This window comes from Chaetodon auriga, chromosome 6 (assembly GCF_051107435.1).
Source record: "Chaetodon auriga isolate fChaAug3 chromosome 6, fChaAug3.hap1, whole genome shotgun sequence".
NCBI classification, from domain to species: Eukaryota; Metazoa; Chordata; class Actinopteri; order Chaetodontiformes; family Chaetodontidae; genus Chaetodon; species Chaetodon auriga.
This window is the reverse complement of record NC_135079.1, coordinates 19,220,803-19,234,856: the sequence shown is the minus strand read 5'-3', so window position 1 is coordinate 19,234,856 and position 14,054 is coordinate 19,220,803. Positions and strand designations below refer to the sequence as shown.

At 39.8% G+C, this 14,054-nt stretch overlaps 1 protein-coding gene across 1 annotated transcript; it reads right to left on the bottom strand.

Annotated features, from left to right (window-relative positions):
• Positions 1-1,367: 1,367 nt before the first annotated feature.
• LOC143321823 (aminopeptidase N-like) lies at positions 1,368-12,086 on the bottom strand. Its single transcript, XM_076732488.1, has 21 exons — positions 11,666-12,086; positions 10,352-10,655; positions 9,908-10,050; positions 9,638-9,774; positions 8,781-8,907; positions 7,855-8,009; positions 7,333-7,446; positions 7,080-7,223; positions 6,915-6,980; positions 6,305-6,370; positions 6,029-6,204; positions 5,160-5,236; positions 4,686-4,819; positions 4,502-4,557; positions 3,942-4,089; positions 3,736-3,827; positions 3,540-3,644; positions 3,253-3,420; positions 2,996-3,136; positions 2,116-2,197; positions 1,368-1,526 (listed from the first exon to the last, which is right to left on the bottom strand). The coding sequence occupies exons 1-21, from the start codon at positions 12,084-12,086 to the stop codon at positions 1,368-1,370; spliced, it is 3,015 nt and encodes a 1,004-aa protein (XP_076588603.1).
• Between the last annotated feature and the right edge of the window lie 1,968 nt (positions 12,087-14,054).

Genomic DNA, 14,054 nt, shown 5'->3' with positions numbered 1-14,054 from the left:
AAAAAAAAAAATGATGTCAGCTGATGTCAAACATATCCACTTATACCACTGTAGAATGAGTGTGGTGAAAATATTGTGGTGCATGAAGTCCATCAGTAGGCCCAAAGCTGCTACTGGCACAGTTCTCTTATTCTGTGGCTGTAATAAACATTTATACAGCTTTATTCACAAATAGGAAGGGGCCATATCTTTTCAATCATTTTGATAGGTATTCCATTAATATACAATATAGAAATATTGGGGTTTTTTCTAAGTCAAGAGGGGATTTAAACAAAAAGTCTATTAATGCTTTTAAGCCCCTCTGCCCACCTCAGTAAATCTGTACAGCTATGGAAAGGGAAAAAACATGAGGATGTGAGAAAGAAACTCTAAGAACATGCAGCATATTTCATCGAAAAAGATAATAAGTGGACCTGGAGTCAAGATTTTTTGGACAGAGTATTTGTCTGCAACTACAAGGTCAATCAGTATAATCAGTACAGAATAATGACTGGATATGTCAATAACATACCAGAAGCACCGTACATTCAGACAGACAAGAGCACAACAGTGAATTCTTAACAAATGTGTTTATTCACATTTCCAGCATAGAGCACAATTGTTGCCTTCAAATATGTAAAAATATCGAGTGTTAACACAAGAATAATCTGTGGACATGAAAAAAACTTTAAGCATTTCATTTTCAAAGGTGCACATATTGACATTATATTCAGTTTACATTATATTCAGTTTACAAGCTTTTGGGGAGTATTAGCTATGAAGCCAGTAGAAAGTATTATGAATGGGCACAGCTATATTTTCTACATGGATCTAATGAAAGATGACTACCTTGACATGGATTAACTGTAACTGCACCTAACACACCATGAATTTGCGTTTTTAACCAATAACTGGGACACTGGTTCAGGCTGACTTGTGACATTCATTATAAACAGCTGTCATAACCAGGAAAATAAAGCTTTCGCAGAATCTGAACAATAAATAAATGAATTATTCAATAACAATCCAGTTTGAGCAAAAATTATTTTGCATTGGGACAGGTAATATCTCAGTATCTCTAACCATGTACTCTTCAACTTATTTCCACTTTCACGCATTCAAAATACACTGTAATTATCTTTTGTCTCCCATATTAAGTTCAGCCAAACGGAGGTAGAACAAAGGCTCAGTTAAACGCTGATGAAATACTTTCTTTTTTTTTCTTTTTTGTTGAGAAAGATACAAACTACCTCTGTCAAGCAGAGCTGGTGTAAATGTCTTTTGAGTTGAAGTTGTGTGATCATCTCCCTCCAAGCAAGGTTTACTATGAAAATATAACATTTTAAAATTAGATTAAGCACAAGGAAATAGAGAGCTAGTCCAAGTCCTTACTGGGGTTTTATTTCAGCGTTGAACCAGTCCAGAACATTTTGCTTGTTCTCTGCAATCCATTTTATGTTGCTGCCGGTTGTCTCGATGGCCTGATCAATTGCCAGGGTCCCAGAGCCGAAACCAACCTCAGCATTATCTGCCTTGAACTGCTTCAGCTGTCACAACAAACAAAAAAAAAGTCAAATTAGTGTCTTGCTGGATAATGTGATGCAGGTATTCAAAGTCAGGCAGCAACAAATAACACCAAATAACACATTTAACACAGTTAAGTGCAGGTTCCAGTCGTCATAAAACACAGATGGAGGGCCAAAGTCAAATGACTTTAAGGCCAGTCTGACCAGAGACAGTTTTATGACATTATAAACCACATGACTCGATTCATTTTTTGGGGTGAGGAATCTGAATGTTAGATTAAAATTTAGGGGGGAAAATGGCTGCTAACAGCACTTTTTAAGGGAGGGGTTTTGCCAAAGATCAGTCGCTTGGGATTTTATTAACTTGGGACTTGATAATGATTTAAGACTTGATGAGGATTTGGGCATGCCTGCCATTTTCTAATCTGATCCCATAATAAAATGAACCAAGGGCAAACCATAAACTTGAATGGCACTCAGACAGTCTTAAAACATGAAAATTCCTGAAAGTACAGATACAGATTTGTTTGGTTGTGGGTAAAACTGTGAAAAAGCCATTATGAAGAAACTTTGAAAACGCTGTTGACAAAAAATGTCTAGAATATCTAACCTGCACAAGTTCGAATTCAGTGGAAAAGCGTTCAGTGACTCCTGTGATGAGGTTGGAGAAGGAGAATGATCCACCACCATACCTGTGAGCGAAAACAAAGCCAAGACATAATGGATACTTAGTGCCATTTGTATGCAAATTAGCTTTACAAACTTCATGTGTCCAATAATCTGAATAAAGCAATTATATCTATACTTTGTTGCAGATAAAAATGAAGGAATAAGTATGTTTGTACAGGTCAGACCCAGATGGCTGCGTGAACCTTGAAGTCAGACCAAAGTGTAACTTTATGTAGTGGGTACAGTTAAAATATAGAGTGTAAAATAACTGGTTGTTGCACAAGTTACATTTAGCAAAATCATAATGATAATAAAAAGCTATATTTGAATAACATGAACTACCACTAAAACATCCCACTACTAGCTTAATTCAGCTGTAGGGAAACTGTACTGTGTTGTGCTCTGTCAAGAGGAGGCCTTCAGATTTTATAAGGGCTCAAGACCAAATCTGAGGCAGAGTTTGAATTGCACTGAGCTTGCTTGGTCAATAAAGTGGTCACTTATCATAAACTTGACTGTAAAACTGCTAAATCTGCTATTATGCAATTCTGTGACAGTGGACCTTTTGTTATGTGACTTTGCTTCAGTTCGACATGTGAAAATCTTAGATAACAGTCATGTGTGACCTACCACACCGTACATCTGCATTTATAACAACCCATTACTCAGTCCCATACAGCCTGTTTCAGCACCTTTAAAGTCATTGTGGACAAACTGAAATTACTGAAAACTGAGTCATAGGCTACAAATCTGGTGCCTTTTCTCATGTTTCACAGGAATGCAGTCATGTTGGCAACTAACAAGTATTGTGTTGTACTCACTGGTTGAAGATGTATGACCATCGAGTCCTGACAAAGTCCCAAGCCAGAGACTGACCAATCACATTGCTGGCAATGGAGATAATAGTGGCAGTAGCATCCTGCTTTCGGATCATGTCTGCATCCAGAGTGTACTCCAGGTACCTGAGAAGGCACAAGTAGAACAGTGAGCAGAGTATGTGTGAGTGGACTAGTCAGAGATTGTCAGTTATGAGCTGTAGTATAACATCTAGTCGTGTGAAGGATGTCTGTGAGCAGACCTGTTGAGCAGCCAGGGTTGCGTCGTGCAGGCCAGGGCAGAGCGGAGTTTCTCAGCTTCAGAAGCAATGGTGGTATTCTTGAACTTTGACCAAGCAAAGTCCCATTCTTTAGCATCACCTGCTGCAATGCCGTTACAATACACAACGGAGCGCAGGTTGGGGTGGATCCTGAAGAAAGGTCACATCTTTAAGTTCAGTAGATTATGACGATGGACAGATGGTTGCATTTTAAGTGCAACACAGTGGATAGGAAATAAGATACACATGGTGAGGACGTATGCACTTACGGCACATCTTTCTCCATCCAGTCATTGAACTTTGTCTTGACCACAGTCAGGCATTCCGGGAGGCCTGTCCTGCAAGCCAGGCTGAGAGCATTCACCTGATTGTACCTGGACAAAGGAGAAATAGGAAGGAGAAGGAGTGTTAACAGAAGTCCAGAAAAAAAAACACAAAAGAAACCATGTATTTCTCTTTACTCACTGGTCCATGTGTCCCTCAGGTACAGAGGCCCAATTGTCAGTCGTCTCTGTGTAGTGGTTAAACAGTTCGGTGACCTGCTGCTTCAAATATTGCTAAAATCAAGGAAAACAGAAAATGTTATAATTCCATGAAGATTAGAGTAATCAAAGTAACTTTGTGTTTTGGCTCTTTTGATTTTCATACAGACAGGCTGAGAGAAACTGCACCTGCATGGGACCATAAACCTCACTGCGGTCAAACATGAGATAGAAGAAATCCATGTTGTCCAGGGCTGATTCCCAAGGCATGTATTCTGTCTCATTGATGAGGTACTTGGTGGTATCGAGGGCCAGCACTGTCGGGATGATCTTTGCTCTTTGGGATTTCAAGATTGAGAAAATGAATGAGATGCCTAAATTTCTACATCTTGATCATCATTTATTGATAGTCGTGAGTGTTCTAAGTTTTACCCTTCAGTACACTTGGTGAAATAGTTGAGTACCTTTCCTACTTTTCCTAAATTTCCTGTACATAATGACTCAAATGCCAGTATCATTGTCATGCTAGCAGTGTGGTTTAATAGTAATATCTGACTTATTTTAGGTCATTTTTTCACATAAACCCTGTTGATAAATGTAACAAAGAGGATGTTGCTCTGTCTCTGACAATGTATTGACCTTACTGAAGGCATCAAACAAGTTGTTTTTTTATCACCTCAGTAATCCAGATGATCATTCTCATCATTGCTATCATCATCTATATATGATGCTGTATCAGCTGGACTTACCTAGCCAGGTTGAAGGCATCATCCACTATCTGAGCTCGGTTGATAACTGGAATAAGCTTGAAAAACAAGAGCAGTATCCCGGTTACTACTACTAAAACCACTTAGATCAAGACGCATGTCCATAACATCTATAGTATTCATGGGGATAAAATATAATTATATGGCCATGTATCAGCTGTGTTACCTCATGATTGTTGCTCAGAGTATGTAGGAGTCGTTGCCAGTTGCCCTGGTCATAGTTGACCCTGTAGTAACCAACTACATCAATGTTGGCTAGCACCCAGTCAGAGTCTGACGCCTTCACCGATTCATTTGTGGCTACAGAAGAAAGGGAGGCCGGAGTTAACTTTTAACAGTGTCATTGTTGTTTGTTATTTGTATTCTGGGCATAATTTTAGCAAACTCAGACAATGGACTATTAAATCTATACTTGTGTATTTGTGTGTGTGTGTGTGTGTGTGTGTGTGTGTGTGTGTGTATAGTGTCCTTTGACACTTTCTTGCAGTCAAGGAATATGAAAGTAAATCTGACTTGTCTGTACCATCAGCATAGGCCAACAATGACTTACATCTATTGCCAAAAATGTCTCATTTCCAGTCTAAAGTAATTTTTATTTAGCAGCACAAAATCACCATGTTATTGTTACTTGATTACCTACCTGATTTACTCGTCAGCCATAGTGGTGTCTGAGTCTCACCATTCTTCATCCACTTGATTGGAACAATCCATTCATAGCTGTAGGATAAGCAGTTGTGTTATTAAATCAACAGGTAGTGTTGTTTATCTCTTTTGCGTTCTACTGACTGCACAAGGGAGGGTGTAGCAGTTGTATCATGATGTCATGAAAATTAAAAAGGATTATTTCAATAACTGTGTGTTAGGAGTTGCTTTTTGTCCTCTCCCAGTGTTTTCTCTTTCCTTTTTTCCCAAGTGTTATTTTGTCTGTTTGAATGCTGGCAGTACTTAGGAGAAGCTCTCTGTACTTGTGGCTGCCGGTTCATCCTGATCTCTACTGTGTGATCACCCTACCCCTCATGTGAGTAATCGACTAAGAAACCCTTTGAAAGCCCTACATTTAAGATTTGTCCTGGAGTTTCCCGTGCTTTATTTTGTTGTACTTTTGGACTTTATGCTTCTGTTTGCTCTTTGTTTCAGTGTCTTCAGCCCTGCTCGGTGTGCCTCTCAGCCTCAGTTTTCCAGTTATTTCCACTCAGTTTTGAGTGTGCTTTTGGTTTCTTGCCTTTTTTTTCTTCCCTTTATTTTGCAAGTAAATTGATTTTTGTTTTTGGCATTGTCCTGGCATTGGTCTGCTCATTTGAGTCCTGAAACAAAATTTATTTAAGGCTAAACCCTAACACTATGCACTTAAATGTCTGCCGTTTGTCTTCCTTTCATTAGATTTGAACAAAACTCGGTGTGTATGCTCAGGATGTCTCCAGTGAGTTTAACCAGCTCCTTTTGGTCTTGAACCCTAATGAACTGATTGTTCTCGGGGTAGGGAGGATGACAAAAAGGCAGTGTACATACTTGTAGGGAGACGGAGTAGTGACATTAGAGTCTGGATCCAGGAGAAAGTGCTGCTGGGATATCATTCCAGTGGTGGTATTTATGGTAACAACAGGATAGCCCATCTGCAGCACCCAGGTGTTCATGATGTTATGGGTAGTGTTAGGAAGTTGTACAGTGTCACTTTTCTCAACAGCCTGTTGAAGCAGACAAACAATACAAAAAATATGGTCATTTTGTGAAAGACATTAGCTAAATGTTCAAATCTTAAGAAAGAGTCCATAGAAAAGAACATGCCCTTTGCAGATGGTCCCATAGGTCTCTGTAGACTGTGTTATTGTACTTAAATTCATCCAGGTAGGTCTGCAGGGTGAGGAGACAAAGCAAAAAGTAAATTAGTTATTTTGCTTTGGAGGTGTTCCTGCTAAATGATGTAGACAACCAGTATTTTTTAATTTTGCAAAAGAAGGCTATGTTCTCCACTCCCCCCACTCCCTTCTTTGCTTCCTTATGGAAAGTGAGAAGTTCAAAGCCTACACCCCAAATAGCAACACTATAACTACTCTGCATTCACATAATAATCCATGTGATTTTGTTGAATAAATTACAGTTCCTGAATACTATTGTTTGATAGTGATGTTGTCATACCACAGAATATCCACCCTCAATGGACTGAGCACAGTGCTGGTTAAAATTCCTTCACAACTTGCCTTTCAGATTTTCTAGAGTGTATTGGATGCACTCTGCCATGTTACTAATAGAGAATTCTTTTGCCAAGGACATGTGCACCTGAACCCTAATGAGGATCTATTATACAAGATTTTCCACTGGGTCAAGTAAAAGGAGGCTAAGCTTCACAGTAGAATGTGATATTTTCAGGTAAATATGGTCTCTATAAAGTCCTGACCTGGAGTCCCTGTTTGAAGACGTCTTCAGTCAGGAAATCTGACAGCATCCTCAGAACAGACGCTCCCTGAGGATATGGAAAAACATTTTATATGTTGGAATGTGGGATTGATCAGAGACAAAAAACATCTTCTGCTGCTGTTTAGACCTGAGTGTATGAGGGTACCTTGCTGTAAGAGATGGCATCAAACAGCTCATTGATCTGTGCCGGTGTCTGGATGTCCTCTTCTTTAGAGGACAAAGGGTGAGAAGTGGCCAGGGCATCGACGCCAAACGCTCTGTGGACATCAGCGAGCACCATAAGGTCTGTCTATTATGAGACAAATAAGACAGTGTGATGAAAACTCCTCATGTCACCATTATCCATCGTTACACTGATTTTTGAGAGCATATGGGCGAGGTGGGAGGGAAATCCTTACCACATTCCAGAGGGGCTCAGCATTGTTTGCTCCCAGATACTCAACATAGGATGCAAAACCTTCATTTAGCCACAAGTCATTCCACCACCTCAGGGTCACCAGATTACCAAACCACTAAAGGGACAGAAAAAAAGTGTGACGCTATGTCAAAAAAAATGTAAAATATATAGACTTGATATAATATAATATAATATAATATAATATAATATAATATAATATAATATAATATAATATAATATAATATAATAAAGAGACTTGAGACTCTGAAGGACATGAGACTTGGCTTAAAACTCCTGCTGGATATTGCAATTTGCTCTTTAATCAATTTAAAAAAATGAGACTGAAACAAATCTGTGTAACCTTGAAAGAGAAACTTAAGACCAGTTTAAATGTCTGAGCAAAGTGTCAAGCCAACCAACATAAGTCTAAGCCAAGTCTGTAGTCATGTCATACCAGATTTAACAGTGACCACCATACAATAGACACTGTGAAGTGGCACAGTTTGTAGAGTTAAAGCCTCACCATGTGAGCCAGTTCATGGCCAATGATGGTTGCAATCCTCTCCTTGTTGGAATTGGAGGAGAATGATTCATCGTAGAGCAGTGCTGTCTCTCTGTATGTGATCAGACCCCAGTTCTCCATGGCTCCAGCATTAAAGTCTGGTAGAGCTATCTGATCTGCACCAGTAAAGAGATTATGTGTAGTTGATTGCTGGTGGAGATTCTTCCAAATACAACTGTCATCAAAAACTGTATCACAATCAAGTTTGATCTGTTAATAACTGATGTTGCGTGTGATCATGGTTTATCACGGTTCCCAAAGTCCTGTCACAAAAATTGAAAGCTGAGAGATACAAGCATCCCTGCGATTTGCTGATAAGCCTTGCATAATACCCAAATGATAAGGATGGAATGAAGGATGAGCATTTTATATGGTGTTCAGAATTGCTGACACAGCAGTTTTATTTGAAGTGGCAGCCAGGGTTTAAGTCTACAAATTGAGGTGTATTTGGGGTTGACCATAAAAACACACATGATGGCAATAAAAACAATTGTAAGAACTGCTGACCACTTAAGTCAGAGGTTTACATGTCATATTAATGTATAACTGGATAGGTGCACTGTAAGTACTTAATAAATGTGGAGAAGAAAAAGAAGTATTCAGGCAACAAATTTGATATATTTGACAAAGACACATAAAAAAGGTAGGATATGAAAATAAAACACTGCCTTAGAGAAAAGAGTGCATCACTTTTCTTTTGTACCTGTAGATAGACAAAGTGAGTAGTGGTAATGGAAAAGTCTGGTGTTTTTCTAGTAATTTTCAACCTTATTCTTATTTTCACTTATTCTTACTTTCAGGGCAACTTGCAAACTTGCCCTGTAGGCCCATATCTGTTTTTAAACCAGACTCATTCATATCCAGATCATCATGTGTGGTTTACTTACCAGACTTGGGCAGGGGGTAAGAAGAATTGTAGTAGTCCTCAAAGAACTTCAGAATGGGTCCAGTTATGTTAAGGGCATAATCTCCTTGCCCAGCCGCAATAGCAGGCTTCCGGGCGAAGATACGGATCTAAACCCACATCACATAGTAAACACAATAAAACACATTACACAGTCTTATTACACACACTTTTGCTGGATTGAATATCATTGTAGAAGCAGAGTAGGGATTTCTGACATAACTTCACTTTCTTCCAAGGTGAATAGAGAAGTTAAAAAGTTTGAAGAAGTCAGATCCCTAGAAACACTCAGAGTACAAAGAACACCTTTATCGTCATACCACAAGGTTGTTCTTTATATTAACAAGTGTTGCTGGAGTATGAATATCACTATCAGAAATTATGGAATTTTTCTGTGATTTTAAATTTACATCACTTGCATGATGTCAACAATGTGATGTGTGTACATTTATTAGATTTAAAATATCTATTAAATTGTTTTGGTGGGATAAAATTTATTTGTTGCATAATGAGACAGTCCAGCTGGTGCAGGCTAAGTGCTGCTTCAGCCCAAATGTCTTCTTAAATACAACCACTGGATGGGGACATAGTCATAAATGTTTAAATCCTACACCTAGTGGCTTTACGTTGCACTTGCATTCAATGTATAAAATGGCACAAAGTGAACAACAGGTGTCTATATCATGTGTAGGATTTAAGAAAAAACCTTTGGTGGTGACTTCTTTTTTTCTCAGTAATAGTATCAATGTGACAATGTGGCAGAATACATATCAGCAAGTTTCCCGGAAATACACGCTGTATTCATGAAAGAGGAACAAAATCTTTTGGGGGGTCAATTACCAAAACATCATCGATGGTGTTATTGAGGAAGTCATAGTCACAGACGATGAACGCCAACAGGTAGGTGGACATTTTCTCAGTTGGCTCAAAGACTGTCTGCAGCACTTCTTGATTGTCCCTTGTGATGTTGGTTGAGCCTGTAGAAGATAAATGAAATTTAATAGAACACAATTTTTATTTGATTTTCATTATTTACATTATTGCCTGGAGTCATGTTTCAAGAAAAAGTTTCAGAAGGTTTTTAATCAAAATAACAATTATTCAACGAACTTTTTTCCATGCCATTGGACAGTGCCATAGTTCCATTGTCATGGAGCAGAGTGATGTGAAAAACAGCTTTCATGGCTGGCTCGTCAAAACAGGGGAAAGCCTTCCTGGCATCTGTCGGCTGCATCTGAGTAGTAGCAACAACCCTGGAAACAAGAAATAGACAAATGATGCTTGATTTTTAATGAAACAACTCAACATTTTAGGTAAATGGCTTGTGTGGGGTTTTCCCAAGAGCCAAATGATAAATTTAACATAAATTTAATCTCTGTGTTTGTAGCACAGAGGGATAACCCAGGATGTGTTTAGCCTGGATGAACACAAAACACAAAAACTAGAAACAGATGGAAAAACTCCTTTGACTTAGTAAACAAACAAAACTTATCTGGAACACTTCTTATTGGTCATAAGAAACTAGGTTCAGTTTCAAAGACAGCAAAAACGTACTTTTTCACTCCATTCTCCATGTATTCACTCCTGTAGAGGCCTCCAAGGTCATCAGCCAGCTCTCCGGTAAAGATAGTTGAGAGGCGGTACATGCTGTTCTTTGTCAGTTTACCATCCAGCTCTAGGACCAGGTACTGAGTCTCAGTCCTGCGCCAGGATTTCGTGATTGAGGGGGCTTTTTCTCCATTCACTGAAGTCAGCACTGCCCGCTGACCATTTTCACGTATGGTGTAGTTCAGCTTATTGGAGTGGATAAGAATCAGGTCAGTCTCCTCAACACACTCAAACTCCACACTGGACTCACCTGAAAAAACATGAAATAATTTAAACTGTGATCAGCAGTTGTAAGAAACATGAGCATTACCCAACTCCCACTCACTGACTCAAATTACAATTTTTGAGTGTAGTAAATGACAACGGTGGTGACACCTGAATCCAAGTTTTAAATTATGTATATAATTCTTTGTATCTAAGATGAGTCACCTTGACGAGTGGTTCCCAAACTTTTGAGCTCTGTGACCCATTAAAACAAAGCAATGTCCACTTGCAAACCCTTAGCGCTACTTGCATACGTCAGTGAGTTGGGAGCAATTGAACCAAACAGTGTTTTAGCACAATAGTAAGTACTGTCTCTGTTCAGATGTTCACAAAATGTTGTCCAGAAAAGTTCCACAACAAGCAAGTAAAGACATTTAGCTGTGACTGCTCTACCAACTGCTCTCTCTGAGATCAGGAGTGAACTGTCAAGCTTAATGTGAACTCTTGTATGTGGTGCTATCCTTTTAAAATGGACATATGTTTGTATGCATACACATGCACACACATTCAAGCCTTTTCAAGGCTGTTAGGGTGTGTACAGACTACGGCTAACTTGCATCTCCCTCAGTCTCCCAGGTTCATGTTGTTATCATAGAGTTTATATATTGAATATTTTATAAAATTTAATGACTTTATGAAAAACTTGATTCACACGTTGAAATGCATTTGCAATGAAATTAAGAAGTTACAAGGAACTTTATATCAAAACATAAAAGTCTGAGTCAGGAGTCACCCTGATCGAAAATCCCTGCAAGCAGAAAGTTTCTTGAGGGATGGTTGTTTCTTCAAGTCTTGTTTTCTTTTCACATTGTACCCTATGGAACTTATCAACCTCCCATCAGTCTTTATCTCCCTCCCTTTTCTTCTTAAAGGAATGCTTCCAAACTCCTGACCGCTTTCAACCCTGAATCGCAGGTGAACGCAGCTACTTTGTAAGAAAGAAAACCGTCTGGCTCCAGAGAATCAGCAATGAGCATTACACACATAAAGCCTTACCAGTAAAGATGTAGAGTCCAGTTGTCTCATTTGGAGTCAGTCGCGGCCACAGGGTGACATTATAGTGGTCCGGCACCAGGCTCTTTGGCAGTCGATACTTGTCCCAAGGTTTATTGGATGGGGCAGCTGTCCCTGTCGCTGTGCCTGTTGCTGTGCCTGTCGGTGTGCCTGTCGGTGTGCCTGTCACTGTGCCTGTCGGTGTGACTGTCGGTGTGCCTGTTGCTGTGCCTGTCGGTGTGCCTGTCGGTGTGCCTGTCGCTGTGACAGGTGGTTCCGGTGTTGTCAAGACTTGAAAACTGTCATTTTTAGCCTTTTCTTGTGAGTAAACGACAGACAGAGCGATGATGGTAGCCAGGGCCCCTGCAGCCAGGATGCCACCCACTATCACAACAGTTTTACTGATGAAGAAACCTTTCCCCATGTTGTCTGAAACACTGAGATGCTGCATGCTGAGGTGGAGGGTGAACTTCTATATGTAGCCATAGGTAGCATCTCTCCTCCCATTCATTGTACCAAGGTGATACATTAACAAAGGGATTGTAAATACCAGCCTCACCTGGTGAGGCCAAAACAGGCTTTGTCACATGTCTTCGTGCTGATAATTACCGACTTTTAACTATAGTTTCCCTGTACTTTAAACTTTTAGAGACTGAGACATGCACAAGTAGGACTAATAGTAACTAAGGTTTTCAGAAGTTAATTAGAGGAAGGATAGTAGAGTCTTTCATTAAGATTATCAATTTATGTTGATGTAGAAGCTCTTCCAGTGCATCCAAGACACACTTGACTTTCTGCATTTTGTCTCTGAGATAGAGAGAGATTCAGAGATTAGCTTCACATGTGGAAGAGTGGGAATAGGGGTGAAGTGTCCCTCTCTGTGACGATGTTTTGAGTTGTAGTGTAGAGACGGTGCAACTGATAAAAGTGGGGAATTTAATGTGAAACTAACTTGTTTCAGTGGAGTACTTAGCTTTGACTTTATACTCAACTGGTGCAACAGTCTTGTGTTTCTACCTGGAACTTGTCTTGACTTCAAAATGGATCAGTCAATCAGTCCCCACACTGTAACTTTACTTACTTTACTTAAAATAATCTGGAATTAGAAATCCATACTTCACGTCTATTTCCTGAAAATATTGATAGCTGCAGTCCCATTAGGAAAACAAGACAATAATCAAACTGTGGAAACTGGGCAAAATGGTTAAGCGCAAAAGTGATTTTTTTTTTTTTTATTTGAGATGTTCTGTATTTTATTCTTTTGTATTGCCTTTTAAGTAACTGATAATGACATTGTTGTTCTCTTCATTCTCCATGATCTTCAAGATTTTTATCTCATTTTCCATTCACTCGTTAAACTTTAACAGAGGGACAGTTTTCCATAATCCTATCATTTTATGAAAGTCATTTTATGGTCACGTAGCTGTAAAGCATAGTCATAATGAATAGGAGGGCAGAGGAGTTATGAAACATGAGATCCATTTGCAGCCCTTAAGCCATCCAGTTATTGTAGCTCTTTATCTCTAAGTCAACCTTCTGCCCTTGCTCTCAGTGGGAATAACTTTACAAACCTCTTAAAGAAGGTTTCAGCTTCTTATGTTGCACGTTGGAAGGCAGCTTACAGTGGATAAAGCACGTTACTGGACTTGTGACCATTTATTCACTGAGCCTATGGTAATCTCAGCCGATTCCAAACTCTTTGACCTGAAGTAGAATAGCTTCATTAATTCCAAAAGGTCGTTGGTTCGATCCCCGGGTCGGTTTGCATGTTCTTCCCGTTTGCATGTTCTTCCCGTGCATGCGTGGGTTCTCTCCGGGCACTCCGGCTTCCTCCCACAGACCAAAAACATGCTCATTAGGTTAATTGGTGGCTCTAAATTGTCCATAGGTGTGAGTGTGAGTGTGAATGGTTGTATGTCTGTCTATGTTGCCCTGCAATCGGCTGGCGACCGGTTCAGGGTGTACCCCGCCTCTCGCCCATTGCCAGCTGGGATAGGCTCCAGCACCCCGCTGGATACGCGGGTATAGAAGATGAATGAATGAATGAAAATGATGCATAGTTTAAAGGTTAGTCAGTTACTTCAGTCTTTTTCCTTCAAAATGAATGTTCACCCAAACAATTGCTTTTTGTGGTGTTCATACTTCATAAGAAATTGCTGAATGTGCAGGTGAAAGTTGGCCCGGGCTTTATCATATATCAACATCTGTCCACTTACACCCCCAAAAACACCACAACACGGTGGCACGGTGACACTGTCGCCTCACAGCAAGAAGGTCCCAGGTTCGATTCTCGCAGCGGGCACCGGGGGTGTGTCCTTCACACCTTCGTTGCCAGCTGCTCGAGGAAAAAAGGGCCTTTCTGTGTAGAGTTTGCATGTTCTCCCCGTGTTCA

Excerpts from the sequence above, each read along its gene's own strand:
- LOC143321823 (XM_076732488.1), bottom strand. The coding sequence starts at position 12,086 with ATGGGGAAAGGTTTCTTCATCAGTAAAACTGTTGTGATAGTGGGTGGC. Across the intron at positions 8,908-9,637 it reads ACACCATCGATGATGTTTTG|ATCCGTATCTTCGCCCGGAA; the intron begins GTAATTGACCCC and ends ATGTGGGTTTAG. Across the intron at positions 6,205-6,304 it reads TATGGGACCATCTGCAAAGG|GCTGTTGAGAAAAGTGACAC; the intron begins GCATGTTCTTTT and ends CTGCTTCAACAG.